This window comes from Falco punctatus, assembly GCF_963210335.1.
Source record: "Falco punctatus genome assembly, chromosome: Z".
In the NCBI taxonomy this organism is placed as follows: Eukaryota; Metazoa; Chordata; class Aves; order Falconiformes; family Falconidae; genus Falco; species Falco punctatus.
In genome coordinates this window covers 37825135-37849962 of record NC_137586.1, presented here as the reverse complement: position 1 = coordinate 37849962, position 24828 = coordinate 37825135, and the positions used below count along the sequence as shown (strand labels likewise).

At 38.8% G+C, this 24828-nt stretch overlaps 1 protein-coding gene across 9 annotated transcripts in view; it reads left to right on the top strand.

The window, feature by feature from the left end:
- PIP5K1B (phosphatidylinositol-4-phosphate 5-kinase type 1 beta) overlaps nucleotides 1–24562 on the top strand; it is a 123319-nt gene extending 98757 nt beyond the window's left edge. For 6 of the 9 annotated variants that reach the window (XM_080372923.1, XM_080372924.1, XM_080372921.1 and 3 more), the window contains one exon: nucleotides 12239–24562. In XM_080372923.1, the coding sequence (XP_080229049.1) occupies nucleotides 12239–12398 (160 nt within the window). In that variant the 3' untranslated portion in view covers nucleotides 12399–24562. Of the gene's footprint in view, nucleotides 1–10271; nucleotides 10367–12238 lie in introns of all 9 variants that reach the window. The other 3 variants (XM_080372926.1, XM_080372925.1, XR_013925037.1) reach the window with 2 other exon arrangements.
- The last annotated feature ends 266 nt before the right edge of the window (nucleotides 24563–24828 follow it).

Below are 24828 nucleotides of genomic sequence, written 5' to 3'. Positions count from 1 at the left end.
TCCATAGGTCTGATGTCTTGCTGTTAAAATTTGGAATGAGGTATGGTTTGGGGTGTAACAAATACGACGTTTTAATTACAAAACCATCACAAGTTGTCCCAAAATGCATTACACAAGCTTTAGGAACTAAAATTACTAGTACACGTTAGTAGAAATAGAGCTCCTTCAATTCAACTTTTGTCAGTCTTGTCCAGTTTGTGACAAAATTAGCTGTAGGATTTCAGTGTTCCATGATCATTTACCAAGTTTTAGCTTTGCTAGAGATCAGGTTATAGAGTATTGGGGGTTTTTATTTGCTCTAAACATCAAATAAAACTACAGAACTACTTCAAACTAGCATTAGTCGGCAAAGGAGAGCTCTTTTAGAGTTCAAATTTACTGCAAATAGTACATTTCAAATAATCTTTAGTCTCCATGAGTTAATAGTAGAGAAAAGCTATGAGTAAGTCCTTGATATTTTCCTATGAAGATATTCCAAAATAATTCTAAAATAAATAATGTTTGTAGCAGATCTACACTTTGATTGTATGTTTAGACTTGTTAGTCTCCAGTTGTGATTCAGTCAATGAAGTAACCCAAAATGTAGTACATGTCAATTCTGCAATCACCCTGCACATCCTTATCTTATAAAATCAAATTATAACTGTAGTATCTGCAGTCTGGGTTTGCATACTTTCAATTTGTCAGTACAACAGAACATGTTCTCTAATACAGCAGACCTTGCACCAGCATTCATAGATGTGTGGTGTTCTCCATGTCTTGTGTCAAAAGACCTTGCCCTATAGCCCAGAGATCTGCCATGGGGGCTGACCAACTAGCATCCTTGCTAGGCAGGGCTCGATGGCAGGTTTTTTCTCCTGACCAATGACTGGTTCATTTCACAATCTCAGCATGTAGAATTCATGAGGATTAGTTTCCCTGTCATAGCTAGTAGCTTGCTTTCAGGATTTAAAAAAGCTGCTAAGCATGCTCAGTATTAAACTAATTTCTTCAAGATGGTCCTGGGTACTTGCAGTTTTGTACCCATCTCTGCTTCCTGCGTCATTGCAGGGAGGTCCTTGCCTCTTCATGGCGCTAAATAATATAGCCAGCTTAAGTTTCGATTATGTTTTTATGGTACATTGAAGGAACTTCATGCCCCCATGAGAAAAGCTGTCAGGCAAATAAAACCACCAAAAAACCTCATGCTACAATGATGCATTGAGTTGTAGGTATCTTAGATTTTTCATGCTGGAGTTCTGCTTTTGAGTATTACAAAATGTTGTAATGCAGGACTCATCACTTTGCCATTTGTCTCTGATAAACAGGAAGGCTGGAGCGGTCCTAGAAAAAAAACTGAAAGAATGATTTGCTTGCTAATATGAGCCTGCTTTCAGTTGTTAAAATATTTAATTGACTGTAACGTTCTGCTTCAAGTTATTTAATAGAATTACAGTTACGCATCTTCTTTGTCAGGCTTTTTCCTCCTCTTTCAAAGTGTCCTGGCACAAAGTACAGAGTACACAGATTTCCTTGTAACCATTCAGAAATCTCTGGTTTAGGGTAATAAAGGGAGATAATCCTGCACGGATAGTAATAATACAGTATCTGTACAGCTCCTTAATTCTTATTAATGCTAGTGAGTGGTATGTGCCCATACCAGTGAGAGGACAGGTGCCTTTATCTGCCTCATTAAAAAGAAAGCAGTAATCCTTTTGGGTACCTTGAAGCACACACTGTATTTTTAACTTTGGGGGGGTGGGAGGGGGGGTAATTACCATCAACCATGAATGTAATCATTTTCCAAGGGGAGGGAAATGGCATTTTATATGAAAAAGAAGCTCAGAACCATCTCTCTTTGAGGATGCTCGGTGTTGTGGTTTTAAGTAAGGAACTGCTGCCTGTGGTTAAGCAGGCAGAGGTGACCTGCTGAGCCAGAGCTAGCTCCTGAGGCTCTGTCATGTGAGGAGGGTTTATGTAGACCTGGCTTGGTACAGATTAGAACTAACATAACTAATTGGTAGATAATGCACAGCAGCATTTGGAGATTTGTGATTAAGGTAGAAAAGAGAGAATGAACAGCAGTCATAAACATACAGTTACTAGGAATGTTTTTCTGGATTGCTTGAAGAGTCCTTGAAGAGTTAGGGGAAACTCGAGGTGTTACCCAGGCAATGTCAAGAAGAACTGGTAGATGTAGTGAATGAAGGAGCAGAGGGGAGGGGGAAATGGCTGTATTTTTCAGCACAAAAGGAACTTTACCTAAAAAAGGAAAAAAGGACAAACATGACATATATTATTCAGCAAATGTAGGCTTTCCTACTTGTCAGAAGAAAGCTGGTTTTTGATTTATGAAGCTGTTTCTCAGTCAGGTGGTTCTGTCATAAGGAGTATCAAGTATTCATTTAGTAAGAGAACAGGACTGACTATTGCTTCTGTTAAAATTTTCAAAGATTTTCCACTCCTCAAGTAGGTTTCTATTTGATACAGAGATATTTTAGTACCTAAAAGTCCATTTTCCACTAGAATATATGTTCAGTTTTGAGTCCAAATACCCTTCTTTGAAAGGGTTTGTTTGCTTTATCTTAGGAAATGTAATATTTACATATTCTATCAGGGATTATTTTTATAGAAGAAGTGATAACAGATTTTTTGCCCCCTCAAGATAAAGTTTTCCTAATAAGTATGGATTAATTAAATTAAAGATGATGAATCTGAATGTCCTGAGCAGTATGACTGTTGTCTCAGTTGGCATTGCTTTTACAATTGCGAAGAGCTGAAGGAGGTTAATGCCTTTACAGGTGTTTCTGGAAATGTTTTAAACCAGAGTTGCAAGATAGAAGTTTCTTTCCGGTGTATCTTTCAGCATGTCTCATGGCTTCCAGTCACAAACCCAAAGAAAATCCCATGATGCATAAAGGGGTACTTCATCTCTCTGTCTTTAGAGCAATGCCAAGATACTGCAGGCTGTGGAAGGAGGGACTGCTGAGTTCTTCTGATGATGTTTGAGCCTAGGAAAACAATCTATGTGAAATCTAATTCTTGTTTCTCTTAATGCATTCTGTACCTCCTTTTTGTAAGATGTGTATGTAGTATGGATTTCTGCCTTTTCTTTCCTCTTCTTTCTGCTATTTGGTGTATTTTTCAAGGGTTTGCTTGCTTTACCTTTGCACTGCTGTTTTTGGCGCAGTCCACTTGAAATTTTGGAAGGCTTTGAGGGGCTGTGGTTTTCTTTTCTCTTACACTGTCAAAATGTCTTGAAATGACCAAACTTAGAACTGAAATGTCCCGTGACTTGACATGTCTCACTTTCAAAGACAGCTTAGAAACATCTGGGAGTGGAAGGGATTTGTACGTATTCATTTTCCTGTTGTAAGAAGTGCTTAATCACACCTTTTGCCAGTCTGGTTTTCTGTGTGAACAAACTTCTGTGTGTTAAGTTTCAATGTTCTGTCTGTTCACTCACCACCCTTAGCTTCTGAAGCTTAGACAAACTTGTCTGAATGTGAGTCAAAGTGAATTAAATTCATGCAAGCTTCATGAGAACAAGCAGCTAGGTGGAGGAAGAAAGCTTGAATGCGCTAATGCTAGTAATAGATGCAGTGAGACACTGGGGGAATCCCCATGGGAAAAAGAAAATTAGACTATGATTGAAGCAACATGTAGTTGGGGCTTAAAGAAAAACAAGGCTTTCCCAATACTCCTGTGATGGAATTATTTTGCTATTTTTTTTCTTTTTCAATTAAGAACCAAGGTAAAACAGACTGCTTTAGCAAGAGGGCAACAGCACAGTTGAGCACACTCATTGTGGCTGACCATTACTGAATGGGAGAAAGTAACTGCAAAAATGGGGTGGTTTGCTTGGCTTTTCTTTATTTTCCAGTCTAAAAATCAAGGATGAGAACTCAGTACACTGTTGAAATTGTAAAAAACCTCTGTTCAGCTGAAGTGTTCTTTCTGATACACTGTGTATATAGGGATTTCTCTTGTTCTCTCCTGTGCTTCCCCCCCAGTTTGTCTTTGCCTTACCAAAAGTCTGTGTTAAAACTGGCAATCAATGCAACTGTAATGATGCTGTTGCAGAAATTTGAACTTCTAGCTATCAACTGCTGACAGCATGTGCGTTGCTGTTAAGAGATTAATTATGAGAATTTTTTTTACTCTTTTATGAAGAAGTTCCATGTATGTGTCAGTTTCAACTCAGTTATTTAATTTGAAAAAAAGGCTGTAATTTGTAAATCTCATTAATGTGCTGGTAGAAGCTATATTTTGTTGTATCTGAAGAGCTTTGTACGCTTTAAGGTGTACTGTCATTATTTTTTTTTCTTCCTATTATATAATTACAGCTGTAGTAGTTAATAACATATCTAAATACTAGTGCCTAATGTGTAGAAGTGTTCAGGGGTACTTAATCAAGTGAACAATTTATGTTTATTTACTTCTCCATTATACTTTGTTGGAACAATACTGTGACAAGGTTAACAGAGCAAGAAACATAGCAGAAAAGCAGGTGGAAGCATACTGGTTTAAAGAGCATAACACTGCTACCTGCAGTCCTGAAGAAGCACCAAAAAAACCCATTGTTGGGCCAAAGGCTAATATATATTGCATTTAACCTTACAGTTTGGTATTTTCTTGATGATACAGGCTGGTATGAAGAAAACAATGTCATCTAAGTGATCAGAAAACCCCCTTCTCTGGTGCTGTTGGAAGTTAGTATTTGGGTTTATTGTACTTGGTTTATGAAGTGTTCATAGGAATAGAAGAGATAATCTTTCTTGGCATGTAAGTACTTGTCCTGGACACATCTCAAAATACAAAATCTCAGTCACAGACTTCAAAAGTGAAGTGTAAAGCAAATCTGGATGATGCACCAATTATTTACTAAGGCATGTCTAAATTTTAATGGTTTAAGCCTCATACATACACCTAGTATGATGATCTCTATTGCATAGAGTTCATAGTCTTAAAAAGATTAATCTGAAATTTGCTTTTCCTACTAGCTTTTCACTGAAGTTTTGGTTGTAGTATTACTATTCATAGCCAGAAGAATACTGAGTAATCCTGGAATTCAGTGTAAATGTTTAAAGATTATCAGTCCTTAGTATCAAGTATAGAGTAACTAGCATCAGTACCAAGGGATCAGTGAGGCATCTAGATTTCCTGAAAAAGAAATACAGTTCTTTCTCCATTTAAAGTTTTCTGAGCCATTTACACATAATCTTAGTCATTGAGTTAAAAGAGAATGCTTAATAATGTATGAGTCTGGAAAAAATTAAAGTAGTCTGTGTGTTATAGTGCTGCTCTACTCATCTATTATTTAAGCATGTGAAACTACTTTTAATGTATTAAGTATTTTCTTCATGTGGGTATTTAGATTCAATATTAAATACCATATAGCAAGAATTCAGAACAGATATTAACTCCAGCAAAGCAAGGAGAGCTGACTGATTCTCAGATGTAAACTGTTTGCTTGCCCACTGATACTCTGTGGCTTGTGTATAAAATAAAGGCTAGAAACTCCAAATAGAAATTATTAGTAACTGTGGCAAAACTAGAGACTTAATATTTTGCCATAGTATATTTGCCCATATTGGATATTCTGAATAATTTTCAATAATTTGGCTGTGAAGGGTGGCAAGAAAGCAGTAGCAGGATAATTATTTTAGAAGACCTAGCAGGAGTATATCCTTAATGAAACCTTTTGTAAGATTAGGCAGGTATTTCATAAAGCAGAGGTTCTGTCCTTGAAGCAGACCAGTGCTGTCCTGAAAAGCACGGGTCAGTGTCCCTGACAATGGAAGAAGGACCTAACAAAGACTAAAGGACTAGTCCTGTGAAGGGAAGTTTCTCAGTCTGCTTTGAGTAAGTGATTCAGTGTGATGTTTTGTAATTAGCCTTGAGTAACCCTTTAATTTCACCTGTTCCAGCTCTAAGCCTATAGATACATGCTGATGTGTAAAAGGTACATATTTTTTTTCAGAAAAGTAGTCTGTGAGATATGATAAATGACCTTATTTCCTGTTACAAAAGTTCATCCTCTTAAAACATCACCAGAAAGAGCACCACCACTAGGTAACTCAACAGCATATTAAGCAGACATAATAATAGAAGAGAGAACAGTAAATAAATATAGCACCCTGTTTACATCATACCCGTTTAATTTATTTTTGCTCAAGGTTACTGTCTAGAAGTTTCTGGTAAAAGTTCTAGTGAACAACAAAGAGACGTCACCTCCTGCTTTTAAGTCTTTCCTCAGTTCTCTTGCTATATAGGTAGGCAGCCTCAAGGCAGAGTGAGAAGACTTTGCTCTCTTCCAAGGTTTACTTCACTTTCATGATTGAGGCACCCTTCTTTTGGTGAAATGATCACAAGGTGCCTTCACCCATTCAGAAGAATAAAAACCTACTGGAAAATTAATGTTCTGTTTGTGGCAGGCCAATGTAGATCTGAGACTGTCCTGGTACTTGTGACATTATCTGACCTTACTGTCAGGTGGTTGGGATTAGCAGTTGTTGGGGAACAGATATCGGTAGCCCTGTGGAAGGAATATTAGCTGAATAATGCGTCCTTCACCAGCAAATATATATATGACTTTTTAATCTCACTGTTTTAAGTGTAAAACCAGCACTATATATCTGAAAGAAGTGAGCCTTCCCATAATTTGCAAGCTGTAGTGAATTGCAGTATCATGAAATACACAATGTTGCTTCATTACCTTGCTACTCTGTATTATCATCCCTTGAGACATACTACCATATCATAAGCTGCCAGCCTGCAGAATTACCATAAACTTCATCAACATCACTTTAAAGAGAGAGCTATCTTTTTCACATTTCCTAATTTGATGGGATCCTTTGTGTCCTTATGCAGGATGAATAGAGGGACATAATTTGACATTGCAGTCTGAACAGTGTGCTGTTTGGTTCTTTTTTTTTTCTTTTTTTTTTTTTTTTTTCTTTTTGGTACATTTTAAAAGCAGCGTCTTATGTTGCTGTAAACTTTCTTGTGGAGATCTCTGCATATCTATTGCAGTAGGAATGCATTCATCTGTGCTTACTAAATTAATTGGATCTGATCCCATTCAGCTGTTGATGCCCTGTTTGCAGCACTTTTTGTTGTAACTTGTTTTAATAGAGCCCTAAAAAGATCATAAGTCATTTCCTTCACAGAAGAAAGAAGTTTTATAAATTATTTAGTCAATGCTTCTGGAAACAAATCGGTTGTTGATAAGTAGAAAGAATACCTATACTTTTTTTTAACTTGAAATTTAGAATTATTGTTCAGTTACCATACACAGACGTGCATGTGAAACTCCAATGGTCACAGTTATTATTTAATACATAAGCAAATGTTTCCTGACTGAATTTGTCCCTCTGCATGCTCCTTTTTGTATTCCATACTCATCCTTCCAAGTTTCATTTCATAACCATAGTTTTTTCTGGTGAGGAAGGTCCAGAGCAGCTTCTCAGACAGACTTCCAATTGTAGATCCCTCCAAGGGCTGATACATGTTGATGTGTACCTCAGTGGACTTGGGTTTTATTACTCAGTATTTTGTAATCTAGACAAAGTTCCTAAATTCAGATAGCTTACACCATCTCTTTTCAACTACATATGCATGTCATGTACGAAAATTACAGGTCTCATGATTTTAATTAACACGTGCAAAGGTGTCATGAATTTGAAGTGTTTACTGTGATGTTCACTGATTCACATCATGTTTTGCCATCGGTGTGAGTATAGTAGCACAAACTTACTGTCAAGACTCCTTCACCTGAAGCAATATTCAGAAGATCAGTCATATCTATTGTTTTTTCAGGTCTGTAGTTTTGAAGTTTGTCAGCAGTGTCAGAGAAATATTACAAGGGAGGTTTATTATATTTCACCTACCTCTTTTTTTTTTTTTTTCAGACACACATATAATTTATAAAAATTAAATCCAAGGTTGTTTTTGAGGTGATTTAATATTTCTACATTGTAAACAGACTAATTAATGCATTTAGTTCAATGGGTCCATAAATACCTGTTGTCCCTGTTTACATTTATATGTATAGAGGACAGATTTTCTGCAACAGTTGGTATTGAGTTGTACCTTTGAACAATAATTTTACTGCTCATTTATCCTACAAGATGTTTTTCTGAATTACTTCTATACGCAGAGATTTTAAAGATCAAAAGTCATGATGCAATGAGCTGGTAATTTTTTTCAAAAGCTTATATAAGAGTTTTCAAACACATTGGACATTGCAAATGCATTCTCTTTAGGGGGCAAATATTCTGTGGGATGTGCTACAGGAAAGCATATTTGACTTCCAAAGACAGACATCAAAGCCTGTTTCTATTACAGTTCTTCACAACGGGAGAGACCCAGTGACTCATTTGAAAGAAGCTGCTAATTACATTCCTACAAGAGCTGTTCTTCACACTGTAGGAGAAGAAAAAAACCTGCCAAACAACTAAAATCAAAATACAGCTTAGACTTCTGCTTTGGCCAGTTGTTACTACCTGGCACTGTTTCTCCCATTCCTCAAAGGCTGTGCAATGGCTTGGAAAGGAGACTGAAGAACTTCTACCTGTCCTGCAGGCTACCTTGCAAGTAGACACATTATGATGAGGCATATTTGTTTTTCCGTGAAGAAAACAGAAGTGTTTAATTTCTAAAGCTGTCATGTCAGTTTAGTGCAAATAAAATATGAAGTACAGAAATAATAATTAGACTTTGGGAGGGTTTGAATTATTATTTAATTTTTTAATTATTATTACTATTTTATTTTATTATTATTATTATTTAAATAATCTTGCCTGATTATGCTAGCTCCCTGACAAATTGTAATTTTTTTCCTTTATTCCTTAGAAACTTAATATGATCTTATCTATATGATCCGTAGATTAAAATGTGTAAAAGTTACTGTTCTACAAATCTGCAGAAAATCAGTCTAATTTAGTTGTTTCTACTGAAGGTCTTGTGCCCAACACCCAATTTTTTCATATTTGCAAGTAGCAATCTCTAACTATCTTTACCTTTTTGAGCTAATTTGAGTGAGGATTTTTTTGCATCTCATGTCCAAGAGAGTATTTTAGAAGGACTTCAGAAAATGAAGGATTTATTTTATTTTCAACTCAAGAGGAAGAGAACTCAGGCCTGGTTTTCGTTTAAATGTGTTGGAGTGTGTGATTTAGAAGGTCAAAATATGGCTTTCCTCACTTCAGCATAAGGACAAAATGTTTTATGCTTCTTAAAATGATATCCACACTGACGCTATGGATGAAACCGTAAAAAAAAAAAGCTTCTTGCTTTTCCCCCTTTTCATAGGAAAACTGGAAATCTTGTTCTTATGCATGTTTTCATGTAGTTCATAGTCACTTAGCCAGCTGGGCTGCATGTTCTTCGTGCTGTCATTGTAAGGCAAGTACAAAAGCCAAAGTGATGGTTATATTCTGCCATGAAAATTTTTCCTAACTAAGAAGGTGTTATTATGTTATTACACATAAGCATTATACAACAGTTGCAGCACAGCATTCAGCTCCTGGCAAAAGCAGTTGCTTTCATACTGACATCAGCATGGGCTCCAGATGCAAATGAACATGGCAGTGACTTCGAATTTCCAGTTTCTCCTTTATACATGTTACAGATTGGCTTCCCAAAGTGGACAGTTCATGTTCTTTTAAACAGAGAAAAACCTCCAGTTATTGAACTTAATGTAAATGACAGCTCTGTTTTGCAACAGTTTTCCTACATTTCTCCTTTCAATAAACAATTCTTCATGCAGGAAATGCTTTCTTACTTGCAGGGTTTACCTCTAATTTTTCAGTCTGAAAGTCATAGCAGCAAGGAGTTTGCTATCTGCAAATAAGTTGTGGATCTTTGCTTGTAAGAAAATAGGTGGACTGGCATCTGTGTTGTTTCATTCTCATCTCTCATGCCTGATTTTGTTCAAGGGACTTCAGTTGCTCATGGTTTTCTGCTCCCTTTCTCCTTTTTCTTTCTGTATATTAATATATGTTTTATATATTATTTGTTTCTGTATATTAAATCTCTCTTTTAGGAACTACACTACTAAATAACCAAATTATGCTGTAAGAATTTCTCTTTGACTTCTCTTAACAATGCTGGGTTTGTTTCAATTCTCATTTTCTGACTGACTGTAGAGTGTGTTTCTGTAACAGGTAGGGGAACAAAGAGGTACACTCCAAAGGGAAGAAGACATGACATTTTATAAGTAAAACTAGTAGTTAAACAATCCTAAGACCAAGCGCTGAACTCATATTGCTATTGTTTGCTATCCACAGCAGGCTGTGAAGCAAGCAACATAAATTATAATTTAACAAAGAGCAAAAGAAGCACAGTGCCTTCTAATGGAAAAGTAGAGAAGAGAGGAAGAAAAGTAAGTGACACAGTAAGCCAGCGAATTAAACTGAAATAGCAGGACTAGGTCTTAGTCTTCTGATAGGTGAAGGATGTAAAATAAAATGCCACTGGTGTGAACTGTAGGATCCTCGGCTTGTCTTGAGCACAGGTTCCAGAGGTTTTCAGGAAGTGAAAGAAGTCAAAAACAGCAGCAGCAAAGGTGGCAGTGATGTGGCCTGATGTGTATATGAAAGGAATAACTTATTTTAATTTTTTTTAGCCTTTAAACCTAACCTAGTGCAGGAATGAAAGCCAGGTATACACCACAGCCTGCCCAACTTGCTTTACAGTTAGTAACACAGAGCGTTGTTTTCCAGAAGGAAAGGTTGACCACTGGGTTTGCATATTTTTATAGCTGTAGTAGCTGCTCACTGCACATTCGTCTTGTGTCACGTCGTTTTCCTATATTGGCCTTTGCACATTCAGAGGCCTGAACTGCGCAGCAGCGCAAATCAAAATTCTGCAAGCAAAAGTGGCTGTCATCCTTCATGCCTCCTCCCCTTTCGACAAGAGTAGCATCTGTCACGCCAGAGCTTATTTTGTGGGAGATGATAAAACAGTCTAACGTTCGGCAGCAGCCCATTTTTTCCCTCCCTGTCTGCCCTCCCCACTTCAGTAAAATGAAGCATTGGCAGAAAACTGATGTGACTGAAATGTTACTCAGTGGAATACAAGTAACAGGTGTGAGAAAACTGCTACTAAGACAGTGGGAGCTTGGTCACCCTAGGGACAGAAGAAATAGTCTTCCTATTGAAAAGATGTCTAATACGCTATATAATAAAAGGAACATTGTAATGTGGCAAATGTAGTGCTGTACACTTAATACTAATATGACATGAGGGTGACTGATGATTCATTATTTTGTTGAGCATTTGAATTTGTTTTCTACTTTGCATGCTAGCTTTGTGCTTCCTGATACTATACTCCATCTGAAACATAATTAAACTACAAAGTACTGCAAAGGGAGGGGAAGGTTAGTAATTTCTGGACTGATGGCTGTAATCATGCTTTCATAGACAGTTACAATGCAGAATTGTTTGTTTTCACCTTGCGTGTAAATAAATACCTAAGAACTTTTAAAATACATCTCTGCAAAACTGACAGTTGAATTTTCAAGGCAGCCTGGAGTATTAGTTTCTGGCAGCTAGTGAGGACAGGGGATAAAATGAGCACCTAACTGCATTAAAACACCTTTGAGACTTTCAGCTTTCTGGTTCCAGGTATGGATTATGTGGATTCTTGTGCAGATGCATTTGCAGTTTCACATTCTTTCTGGGTAGCAGAGAACAAAAAATCATATCTATGAATAAAATCATACAGTGCACTTGCTCTGTAAATGTCACTTCCTTGCAGAGCTGTACCAATTACAGTGTACTTTTGTTCTTCTCCCACTTTCCCTTCTGAACTGTTGGCTGCAAGCGATCCCATATCTGCATGAGAAAGTTCAATGCTCCTGTGCCTAATTACTGAATCTTTTTTTCCCTATTGTGAATTAAGAAATGATGCCAAAACTTACACCATGTGTAATGTGAAGTTAATGAAATTACTCCACACTTACTGGGACGTAGTTTCATTCTTTAAGTAAACATTAGAGTTCAGGAACAGTATTAGTTCCTCATAAAATGTTAGTTAATGCAAAAATAGAAACTGTGGTTTGGGTATGTTAGTCAAATATGAGCTACCAATTATCTAGCCATTGTCAGCACATATATATTTGCCATTTATATTCCCTCTTTTCAAGTATTTGAAGCTTTTAGGTTTAAGAGAGAAATTTATTTTAAAATTTTGAGCTATAACTGACTCTGTAACTTTGGGGTTTGGTTGATTGTAGTCTCCCTTCTCTTTGCAGTAAAGGGTTACCTTCGAGTTCAACTTTCACTTTAGAAGACAGTGCCATATATTTGACTTCAGAACAAAGCACGCTGGAAATGGAAAATGATAATGCTTCAGTTTTGGATGTCTACTTAGTAAGTTGTCGAACTGTTTCTGATGGGCTTTTCCCCCTCTAATTCCTTTGATTCACGGTCAGTAAGTGACTAAGATACATGCTTAACTTCAAAATCCAGAGGTTCTTTTAGGTATTTCTTATATGAGACGTATGCCTAAGTACCTTGCCAAAGCAAGTCCTTAAAGAATCTATGTGCCTGTTAACTGTTGTGTTATGTATGCTAAGTATGACAAAATGCCTTCCAGTTTTTCTCTGATGGTAGGGTTTTTTTCCCTATTATTTGTTTCCCATAAGAGAAGAATAAAAAAAAAGAATAAAGAAAAGTCTTTCCTCTTCATGTTGAATATTCCACAATGTAGAAATTAAATTTTCTCAGAGACGAAGGTTCTGTGTTTACATCAGCAGTTTTGAAGCCAATGAAGTAGAGCTTAATATGAAGTACATTAACGGCTCCGCTTTCTGCTTTGAAGGGTTGTCCAGTTGTGGTGGCTGGAATATGATTAAAAATTTATCTCCTCTTTTCTTTTTTTGTTCCTAGTGAGCAGTTTATCTGACTGCTGAAAGATAAGCTCAAGTTTGTTGTGTTTGGTTGTCTTTATGTCGCCTGTGTTTTAAAAATTCCCTTAGTATCTATAGCTCACATTCCACAGACATAAAGGCAATAGGTACCCAACTCCAGTTCCAATCGAGGTTTTGTGCTCTTCTATGCTAAATTGAATTGAATTATGCTAAATTAAATTAAATTATGCTAAATTAGCTTAAATGCTAAAAGCCCTTTTAGGCCATTTTTAAAATCTCAGTATAAATATCAAGAGAGAGGTGTGTTAAGCATGGCTTTTTTTCTGAAGGTTGGTTTTCCTAAAGCACAAATCAAACAATTCTGGTCTTATCCTGGTAATATCTTCCCTGTGTTCTCATGAAAAAATGTCTGTGACTTACATGGCAAGAATTGTACTAGAGAGGAAGGGTAGGGTCAAAAAGGAAAGCCTGTTCATTAGGTTTCTAATAGATGTTTCACACAGGCGTAGTTGTTTCCTTTTTTGATAAAAGTTCACTGCATTCTTTATTTTTCTTACCTCTAGAGTTTCCTGATTTTTGTCTTTAAGAGATCCAGAACATAGAATCATAGAACAGCTCAGGTTGGAAAGGACCTCAGGAGATCATCTGGTCTAACCTTTTGTGGGAAAGGGAGCCTAGATGAGATTATCTAGCACCCTGTCCCGTTGCATCTTGAAAACCTCTAGTGATGAGGGCTAGATCTACCACATCCCTGCAGAAGTGGTTCCAGTGATTGATTGTCCTGAAAATTTTTTTCTTGTGTTGAGATGGAACACGTTTGTGTCTGATCCCCATGCAGTTTCTCTAGGCTGTACCACTTTTTTTTTTCTTTTTAGCAAGCAACACTTCAGTATATACAGTACCCACTTAATAGCTACTGATTTAATAGTCCAGCACACTTAAGGGGTTTGTTGTCTGTCCTGCCTCCACTGAAACAAGACAGTAGCAAGTACCAGTGGACAATTAGACGTAGAACTGAAATAGTTAACTGTGACCTTCAATAGCCCATTAAATCAGCCTATTCCTGTAGGACTTGCGTTAATTGGGCTTGTTGCTGATATGATGTTTACATGAATCATCTGCTAAGAGGGACTCACAGATCCTGAAATACTATGGCAAATGGACAAATGAGTAATGACATGCAGAGTAACTTTGCTAGCAGATTGGCTGACTTAATGAATTGTGCTTTAAACTAATGAACTCAGGGGATAGGATCCAGAGCTGTGACACCAACGTACTCATAAGCAACATGGTGGATTAGCACGCCTACTAGAATAGGGGGGAATGCTCCCCAACCCCTTTACAAAGGCAAGAACCCCAAGTCCAACCACCTCAAGTGCCTGTTTGCCAACACAAGTAGTCTGAGTAGCAGAGAGGAGGAACTGGAGCTCCATGCCGAGTCTGAGAGTTGTGATGTGACAGAAACCACAGAAACTGTGTGTGAAGACTCACATGACACAATGGGTGGCTACAAATGCGTTTGGAAAGATAGGAAGAGAGGAAAAGGAGGTGGAGTTGCACTTCATAAAGAAAGAGAAATTTGAGTATATGAAGGCAGGCTATGGAGACCACAACAGTTCTATCAAATGCCTTTGGATCAAGATAAGATGGTTTGTCACCACAGAGGATCTTATGTTATGTATCTGTTACTGACCTTACAACCAGGATGATGAGGCTGACAAAACCTTACTTTGGCTGCTCAAGGAAGTCTTGGGCCAAAGGAACCTGGTCCTCCTGGGTAACTTTGATTACCCAAACGTTTGTTGGGAGAACACCACAGTGGTTCACAAGTTGTTCATGAGATTCCTGGAATGTGTGAGGACTGCTTCCTGCTGCAGGTGCTGGACATGCCAACTTGGAATACTGCATTGCCATGAATTTCTTAAGAGCTAGCTTCAATATGTTCGGAGCCCAGATGCAAGGGATTCCATGGGAAGCATGCATGGAGGGCAAAGGTGCTTGTGAGTGCTTGGAGTTTTTAAAGTACAGCCTCCCTGGAAGCGCAAGAGCATTCTGTTGCCTACAAAGGGAAAGAAAAAAGACAAAACGAGACTACCCCGGCTTAACAATGAGCTTTTGGATGTGCTTGAAAGCAAAAAGGAAGCATACTGGCTGTGGAAAGGCAGCCATACACCCACTGAGGACTACAAGAACCTTGCTAGGGCATGCAGAGATGTAGACGGGAAGGTTAAGGCTCTGCTACAACCTGAAATTGGCCAGAGACATCAAGAAGAAGGAAGGGTTCTTTGGATACCTAAGCAGTTAAGCAGAAGCACAGGGAAGACACAGGCCCATTACTGAGCAGGGCAGGGAAACAATTTACTAATAATGCTGACACAGCAGAGGTTCTTAAGACCTTCCTTGCCTGTGTCTCTACCAGCGCAGCTGGACCCCAGACCACAGGACCAAGTAGCTACCACGGTGCACATGGTGACCCACCAGCAGTGGCCCTCTGCAAGGGCTCAGCCCACATCAGTGGATGGGCCCGCAGGGAATCCACCCCAGGGTGTTAACAGAAGTTGCTGACACTGCTGCAAGGCCACTGCCTGTCATCTTTGAAAAGTGGTGGAGATCAGGGGGCATTCCTGACGCCTGGAAGAGGGTAGATGTCACACCCATCTACAGGAATGGCCCAGAAGAGGACCCAGGAAACTACAGGCCCATCAGCTTGCTTCAGTCCCTGAGAAAGTGGTGGAACGAGTCCTCCTAGAAACTGTTACAAGCCAAATGAAGCCGGTGGTGACTGGGGAAGTCCAGCACAGATTTACCAAAGGCAAATCATGCCAAGGTAACCTGATCAACCTTCTACAACAAAACAACATCTTCTGTTGACATGGAGAGAGCAGTGGATGTGCCTCACCTGGACTTCAGCAAAGCGTTTGACACGTTTCCCACAGCCCCCCCTGGACACACTGTCAGGGTACAGCCTGGGTGGGTGATCTGTGAGATGGGCAGGCAGGTGTCCCACAGGCCACACTCAGGGTGCTGGTCAATGGCTTTTACTCAGGCTGGCAGCCTGTCACAAGTGGGGTCCCCCAGGGACCAGTACGGGGCCCTGCGTTAAACATAAACGATCTGGACAATGGCAGTGAGAGCATCCTCGCTGGGTTTGCTGGTGTCACTGAACGGGGTGGCAAGGTGGAGGTGTCAGAAAGCAGAACCATCCTTCAGAGAGCCCTGGACAGGCTGGGAGGGTGGGCTCGCAGGAACTGTGTGAAGTTCAGCAAAGGCAAGTGCAGAGTCCTGCACCTGGGACAACAGAGCCCAGCACCGGCCATGAGCTGTGGCTGGGCAGCAGCATTGCAGAGGGGGACCTGGGGGTTCTGGAGGACAACAAGCTTAACAGGAGTCAGCAGAGTGCCATTGCGGCAACCAAGGCAAACAGGATCCCAAGCTGCATCCTCAAGGGCATTGCTAGCAGAGATAGAGATGTGATCGTCCCGCTCAACACTTTTCTGGCTGCACGTAGAGTACTGGCTCCCGTTCTGGGCCCCGCAATTCAAGATGCAGATTGGAGAGGGTCCAAAGGAAGCCATGAAGATGATCAAAGGGCAGGACAAACTGCCCCATGAGGAAAGACTGAAGGACTTGGGTCTTTTCACCCTGGAGAAAGCTCAGGGGAGATGTTATCCCATATTCAAAGCAGACAGAAGCCCTCTCTTTGAAAGGAACCACAGAAAGAAGACAAGGGGCAACAGGTACAAGTTGACCAGGAGAGGTGTCATTTCAATGGAAGAAATTTTACAGTGAGAATGATCAATCACCTGAACAACCTCCCCAGGGACATGGTGGAGTCCTCATCATTGGAGGTTTTCAAGATGTGATGGAACAGATACTCTCATCTAGGCTCCTTCTCACACAAAAGGTGGACCAGATACTTCTTGAGGTCCCTTCCAGCCTGGGCTGTTCTGTGTTTTGTGGTTCTCTTGGCCCCACATAAGAGAAACCATTTTTTGTTGGTAACTTTTGAATTTGGTTTATAATATAACAATCTTGGTTTTCATTAACACTGCTGAGCACTGTGAAGTGCTTTTTTTAAAGCTTGAAATCTGTAGGGTGGATGGTGGAATGCTCTGAAAATCTAGTGACAGGCATAGGTAATACCTTCTGTAAGGCTGTCCTTACAAGTTCCAGGTGTGATGGTGAGCTCTTCAGTTAGTTTTCAGCTTGTAAAGCATTCATCATGGGAATGCTCTCATTCTGGGAGACTGCAGTAAGTGTATGTGTATTCCACTGACCACTATCAACAGAACAAATAAAACCCAACTCTGGATTTTATACAAGTACCCAGTGTTTATTTTCCTGAGCAAAGGTCTGGACAAGTTAAGAGATCTTAAGTGGAGAGAATTGTAGATGCTTTTTTGACCTATCAGCACCCTTCCTCTGCACCCTGAAAATCCAAGCTCAAAATTCAATGATCAGGACACGGCAGCAGCACATACCTCAAGTGTCTAGGTATGCAATGGCTGGCAGCTTCAAGGAAATTGGATACTGTGGCTAAGCGCATGTTATTTCTAAAGTGGCAAGCTCATCCTGAGAAATCACTTACTTCTGCCTCCTTGGTCCTGTCCCACACACTGTATTGATGTCTCCTTAACTATTTTGAGATTGCTATGGAAATGAGCTGTAACTTACACATGGACACCTGTACTTATGCTGAGGTGTTTGTCAAAGAAAGAAGAATAAGGTATTACTTTGTCCCCTAATCTTTCACTCCCTATTGCCCCCCAATATCCTTCAGCAGACCATGAAACAACAGTTAGCCTCTGGTTAGGAAAGTCTAATGCTACAGGATCAGTGATGTGTTAGCAGTTTTATTCACTGCTGCTGAGCAGAAGGCAGGTTTATTTTTATAGAAGGATGATTAAATGCAAACTAGAAGGGAAATACGCATGTTTTTCAGAACACTAGGATCACATCAGTCATTGCTAATCTACGTCTCAAAAATAAAGCAAATGAATAATGTTTGCATTAGCTGATTTAAGCCTCAGTTGAAAAGGTTACAAGGTGTATTTTGACCTTTTAAAAGCATGAGGAGAAAATGTAGCTTTAAATGGCATTCCCAGATTTTCCTTTAATCCTGTTAGTTAATACTGCTTGTCTGTGTTCCTACTGCAAGACAAGCTGCTGTAGGCTTACCTGCTAGATGTTATAATGAAAAATGTCTTAACTTGCTTAATTTCAGTCACTCCACTAATCCTTTGATGTCTTTGCCTCCTGCTTTGAAATGCTAGACTTCTTGGACAAATTTTAGTCCTCATAAGAGCTATGAATTTTTGATCCCATGAATGAAAAAAAGGACATTGTAGTAAAATGACATTCTGTTAACTTACTATAAAAAACAGCTTTAGAATGGCACTTGTCTGAACAGTGTTGTGTACAGATGCAGACAGTCAAGTAATGTGGGGTTGGAGCAGAGCTTATAAAAAGAAAATTCCTCTTTACAGGTAAGAGGATTGGTTTAAGGGTGTAGCATTAAGGCAGGGGTCCTCAAACTACGGCCCTCGGGCCAGATACAGCCCCCCAGGCTCCTCAATCCGGCCCCCGGTATTTACAGAACCCCCGCCCCCCTCCCCCGCCGGGGGTTGGGGGGGAAACCAAGCAGCCGCAGATGGCTGCCTGCCACTGCATCCGCGCACCAGCCCCCTGGTTAAAAAGATTGAGGACCCCTGCATTAAGGGAACACCATGCAGACTCACACTGTGCAGCTGATGCCAAAATCCAGAGCAAGAATTTTTGTTCCAGGACACAGGTACAGAGACATCTCGAGCTTGCAACTAAACAGCTGGTCTGGGCCCAGAGTTCCTCAGTTCTGAAAAAAGCCCAGGTTCAGCAAAGCAGCATTTTGTGCATCTGCCACTCTTAAGCAGCACTGTTAGGAACATCCTTAAATCCAAGTTTACTTTAAAATTCCATTGGTTTATTTTCTTTTAAATCTTTTAACCCAGATGATAACTTAAGAAACCTAGCTTCTATTAATAAAATATAAATAACCATGATCTGTACTGAGTAGTAAGTATAAGCCAATCTAAATTATTTCCAAATATTCTAGTACTATACAGTGGGAAACATACTGAATATTCTACTAAAACAGTTCTAATTTTTAATTAAAGATTGCAGAAAGATAGAAACAGGTATATAAAATAGTTGGAGATTTGAAATGTTTCTTTGCAGACAATTAAAGCATTGGAGGTTTCTTGCTTTTGTGAATATGTAATACAATGATAGATCAGATCCTTAGAAGCAAAAGTTGCTGAGATCAATAGAAGGTGTCCTGTACATAAGCCAGTAACAGAGAATGTTCACACTCTTCTATTTAGCAGTTTGATGTAGGAATCCACAAACCAAGTAGAACAGTGTTTCCTTCTTCCTCACTTAAGTTCCCCTCTAGCCCTATATTTTTGCTGTCAGTTCAGGCACCTTCAGCTGATATATAAGCAGAAAAGCTTTAAATGTCAGCTAACACTGTTGAACACAAAAGTCTACTGTGTTCTGTGGATTTTGATTACTAGGAAATATAAGCCAAATCCTGCAAAAGTTTCTTAAGAGAGATCAGCAAGTGCAACTGATCCAGAAGACCTTAGTCCAGTGTTACTAAGGACTAGTACCTAAAATAAAGAACCTTAAAAGTGGTAATTTCATGTAGAAAGTAAAGAATAATTTAAAATCACCTTGTTCCTTCTGTTCTGCAGTGAATTCCCAAGTTCTTTGGTTGAGTGTTCTGTCCCTGAAGAGGGAAGAGGGACATGTGCAATTATGAACTACGCCACTGTGTTTTCTTAGCCTAGCCTTGAAATGACTTACAAAGGTAGCTGACATATTATGTTGACAAACTACAATATCAGTAAAATCAGAGTAGTAAAGTTTAAGAATTACTTTAATTGGTTCACTGCAACTAGGCCTGATTTCCTTCACACCTAAAATGGGACAAGAACATACATGTAAATAGCACAGCGACAAACTGAAGTTTGCTCTCTTGTGATGCTGTACATCTTAAGTTTTTGGTGGTAAATATAGGATTTAAATAAGTAAACATGTGCCCCGCCTACAGGATTTCATTAATGAACTATTTTGCTTGGAGAATACTTCTGTATATTTAACTATAATGGAAGATTCTTAGGTAGTACAGGAATTATTACATGGAAATAAAGCATTGCCTCCTGTTGTTGACGGAAGGGCTTACAGAACTTGTGTATAATTTAGAAGTCACAACCACTGAAGTTATGGTTGCAAAGGATTGGTAAGAGCTTCTGTAATATAAAAGAATGGAACAACTGTGGTGATGAGCAAGCCCAGCCTATTTAGTGTAGCTGGGCTTGCTGGTTAGTGTAGCTGTGATCTGTGTCAGATTAATTGCATAGATAATATTGTTACATTTATAATTACTTACATCGTGGGTTAAGCCCAAATGCCAATTTTATTATAGGTTTTTGAAGTCTTAAAACATAGCTGGAGATTGATTTTATATTTCAAATCAGCAGTAGATGCATAGATAAGCAGATCTACCAATATTGGTCTATAAAATGCCTGTTTATAAAGTGTCAAAACTGTCTGGCTCTTCTTGCTCTTCAGTGCTCTTCCTCTTTTCTTCTGTTCTCACTCGCATAGTTCTGTATTAAGGCCTGTCTCTTTGAGCATTTCCCAGTTCATATTCAAGCCCTGCCAAATGCCAGGTTACTGGTTAGCTCCTCATCTTCATGGTTAGTTTCTCGTACAAATATATTCGCCTGTTCAGCTATTTTTAGTTTATCACCCTAAGGTTTTTCTTTTAGAATATACTCTTCTTTCAGAGAAGAAAATTCCCACCTGGCTTTGACTGAATGAAGCATCCTAGTCAGATTCAGCTTTGGCTAGGGGATTGTAGTTCCACTGTAACTTCTTGATGAGGTGCTTGTTTTTTGTTCAGAAATATTTTGCTTCTTGGTCTTTCGTAACATTTAATTCAATTCTAATCATGTTGTAGTTTTCTTCAGGGTGCTGTTGTGGAGTAATAACAAGCGCAGCTGAAATTAAAGCAGTTCCCAGGCAGGGTACAAGTAAAAACAAGCTTAATGCTGCATACCTCAAATTCTGTTGTGCTGCTGTCTTTCTGGAGGCTTCAGTTTCTCTGCCTGTTTCCACTGAAGGTACTGATGGAAAAACATGGGACTATGAGAAGGGAATTCAGGCCTCCTCCCTTACAGATACCCTTCCTTTCCCTGAGAGCAGAATAATCTTTTACAATGTTAGGTGCTCATACTGGAACCAATCAAGCACTCTTTCCTCAGAGCAGAATTCTGTTTAATTAAGGCTGAAGGGGGCAAACCTACTTGTTTTAATCAGAAACTGCTCCTTTGTATTATCTTATCTTATCCCTGTATCCATCCATGATCTTAAAAGGAGAGGAAGAAGAGGCCTGTGTCTCTTAAAAAACTGAAACCTGGTGTGAGGTGAAACAACCTAGCACATGAACGCAGTTTGGCAGAGGTGTTCTTGCAGAAGCAGTGTTATGTAGGAAGCAAAGTAACAGCAACATTTCAGTCGCCCCGGCATGAAAATCAGACACGGGAATTCTGCACTTGATTAGATTAAAAAGGTACAATTTCAGATTACAAGTGATACATTACCTGACTAAGCCAAGTGCTAAAATGCCAGCACGTATTGTCACTAAATTACACATTCTCATGCCCAGGGCTTTTCATGCACTATATGAGGAAATCAATCAGCTCAAAAACAAAGCCATGAAAAGAGAACTGGAGCACAAAAATGCTCTGATACAAAAAGCCTCAAGTAGGTTCAAACATTGTAAATCCACTATACACACAGTGTGGGTATATATCATTCAGACAGTGATTCAGGAATGCATTCTGTAGTGTCATTTGTCCATTATTTATCATTTCAGACCCAATTGCTATGGGCGAACTCAGGCTCTATGTTTCTTTTATCTGTAGTCAAAGTAACGCCAGAAGTTGTGCAGTGGGTACAGAGTTGCTTAGAAGATCATGCCCTGTGCCTTGAAATAGATGGGAGTTTTTTCCAGAAAAATCTGCACAGAACTGGACTGGACCTGACAGAAAGATAAACTGTCTGAAAATCCAACCTCCTTAAAATGGCATCAGTACCACAAACAGCATTTCTGTGACTGACTCACCCAGTTAGCAGTTGCTATGTGTTTCTGTCAGGTCTGTTCCTCCAATTGTGTTATGCAAATTTTGCTGATGTTTTTTTCCATTGCTGATCCCTCTGAAATGCTTTGGAAGTATCAGAGCAAAGGGAACAAGAATAAGCTAATCACAATTGCATTATGAAATTAGAGGAGTAGCACAAAGCTAGCGTCAGTAATACTACTAGTCTCCTTAGAGAGTGAAAAGTAGTGGTAAGGCCAGAGGGTCTCTAGTTGTGCTAAGTGACCATTTTATCTATCAAAAATGGACCTGAAGTCATTCAAAGCTGAGCTTTCAGCCAGAAACTAGATGGTGCTAGTGAAAATCTTGACTATTTTATCTTGGCTTCATAAAACAGAATTTTGTTTATCAGTACTAGCATTTTTCAACTTTTTCTGCCAAACTGCTTCTTAAATTTTATTTTTTTTTAAATCCTTGTTAGCTTTATGTCATATTCTTTTTAAAATATCACGGTCTTCAATTTCACTCACTTCTCCAACAATTTTGCTTTACATGTTAAATTGTTCTGCGTCCTGTAAGTACATACTACTTTATTCCCTTAGCACATTCAGGTGCTAATATGGCAGTAGATAGACTTTCATTGCCAGACCACAGCTATCTAGAGAAGAGAGAACAGCCTCTGAGAAATTAGCACTGTGCTCACTAGCATCAGTGATTATGAACACCCTAACACTGGTGCACAATAAAGTAATAGGTTTAAAGGTTGCCACAGCACAATACTGAAATACCATTCTTCAAGGTTCAAGGTCTAGTGCTAGAAGTCATAACTAAAATATTGATTTAAATCTACTGGTTACCTTTTTCTAAGATAAGCTTTAAAAATGCCTGTGGAGATTTTTTGTTGTTGTTCATAGTCAAGATTAGATTGTTGTTGAACTATTTAAAGGTTAATTAAATGTTTGTATTGAAAAGTACAATATAAAGGTGACCTTAAAATTCTGTTTAATAAATGGGAATTATGCCTTTTTTATATCTTGTAATAAGGTTTTAGAGTAAGGTAACTACAAATGTCTTTGTTTTGGCTTAGTGCCCTACTCCATGTTGGCTGCATGATCTGAGATGCACTCTATTTACTGCAATAGTTTGTTTAGCTGTCAGTTTATCCTTAGTTTGTGTCATAGGAATAAGGCGTTCGGAAGAGAACAGTTTGTCTTCAGTTGATCCCTGACTCCACAGAGATGCTAAGAAGTGATCAACTATTTCTCTTATGTAACTGCTGATTCTGTAGAAAATACTGTAGAAAACTAAATCATTAACATGATTAAGTAAATATATATTTTTTTTGTGAAATAGAATGATTGCTATGCAACATCAGCTGGATAGGTATGATTTTTTCAGCTGGGGAAGGGTATCATGCAAAAGCTAACAGGACTTTTATACATGTTGTATGAAGACTGCCAGTTTTCCTCTAACAGTTTTAAGTAGCAAAGGCCCCAGTCAGTTGTGCAGGGTAATAAAAGCTGTTGTGAGCTGCTGAGCACTCTCATTTTGGACTGCCTTCTCTGATGTCCAGATTTGCAGCAGCAAGTGGTTCTGTTTCATGTAATGTAAGCATACTGCAATGTCTGCAAAACCATAGGAGCTAGCCATTGTACAAGAAAAAGGACCAATGCTTTTGGTTAGGGGGCAAGATAAGAAAATAATCGCCAGCAAACTGTGCTGCAGCCTGTTTAGGGGAGGAAAGATGTTACCTGTTTATAATTATGTAAGAAAACAAACACACACAAGTCTTGACTTCACTTGTCATTTCTGTATTCCCAGTAACAAAGAATACACGAAGAATAAAACTGAGAGAAGTGACCGTCGTTAATGAAGAGCACTTTCTGCACTCCTCATTTAAGAAGGAGGAATTTGCTAAGCCTGATAGACAAAGAGTAATAATCAACTGAACTTGTTCTAAGAAGTGTCAGGACCTTTAAACCATAGAAAGGATTGATGGACTTGGCAAAAACGATGTGAAACATTCCACACTCTGCTATCATCTGGCGTTGCTTGCTGAACTGTGAAGAACTGTGTATTCAGGCTGCTTTCTACTATATTGCCAATCAACTTTTTTGGACTTGAAACTGATACTTTCTTACGAGCTCTCTAGTAGTTTGATTGCATGCATTCGGTAACTATGCATAAGCAACATTATTATCTGCTTTACCTACTTAAAACTAAGCACAGTGGTGAATAAAATTAATCTCATTTGTTTTGACTCTTCAGTTCTAATCACTTAGGTCCACATCAGTGGAAACTGGAATTGATGTCATACAAGGGTTAGGGTAAACCTCTGCACATACTATGTGGAAATGAGCCTATAAAGATATTTTTGCTGTTGGTGAAAAGGAGGAAAAAATGTTATTTATAACAAGGCCTTATGTTGTGTATATATATTGTCTTTGAAATATTTTTGATTTTAGTTTATTTCTTGTAAAAGAGAAATTATATAATTTATTTAGCAAATACGACTGTAAAGTATAGTTTTATTGATGAATAAAATACATTGTTCTCAAGACTATCACAGCTGTCTATCTGCTCTTGATCTGTACAGGACTTACTGTTCTGGTATTTCTCTGCCTTCATGAGATGGTCTTGAGAGGCATCTCAAGAGATATGACAACCACTCTGTAACATGGCATCTGCCTTTTTCTTCTACCACGTCTACAGTGAACAGGGGAATCTTGAAATTAGGGTAGGAAAGGCAAAGGAACATACTCAACAGGCACTGCTTCATAAAGGCATTTTAGGTTTTTCAGTATGGGCAATCATTTTAAGATAACTAGA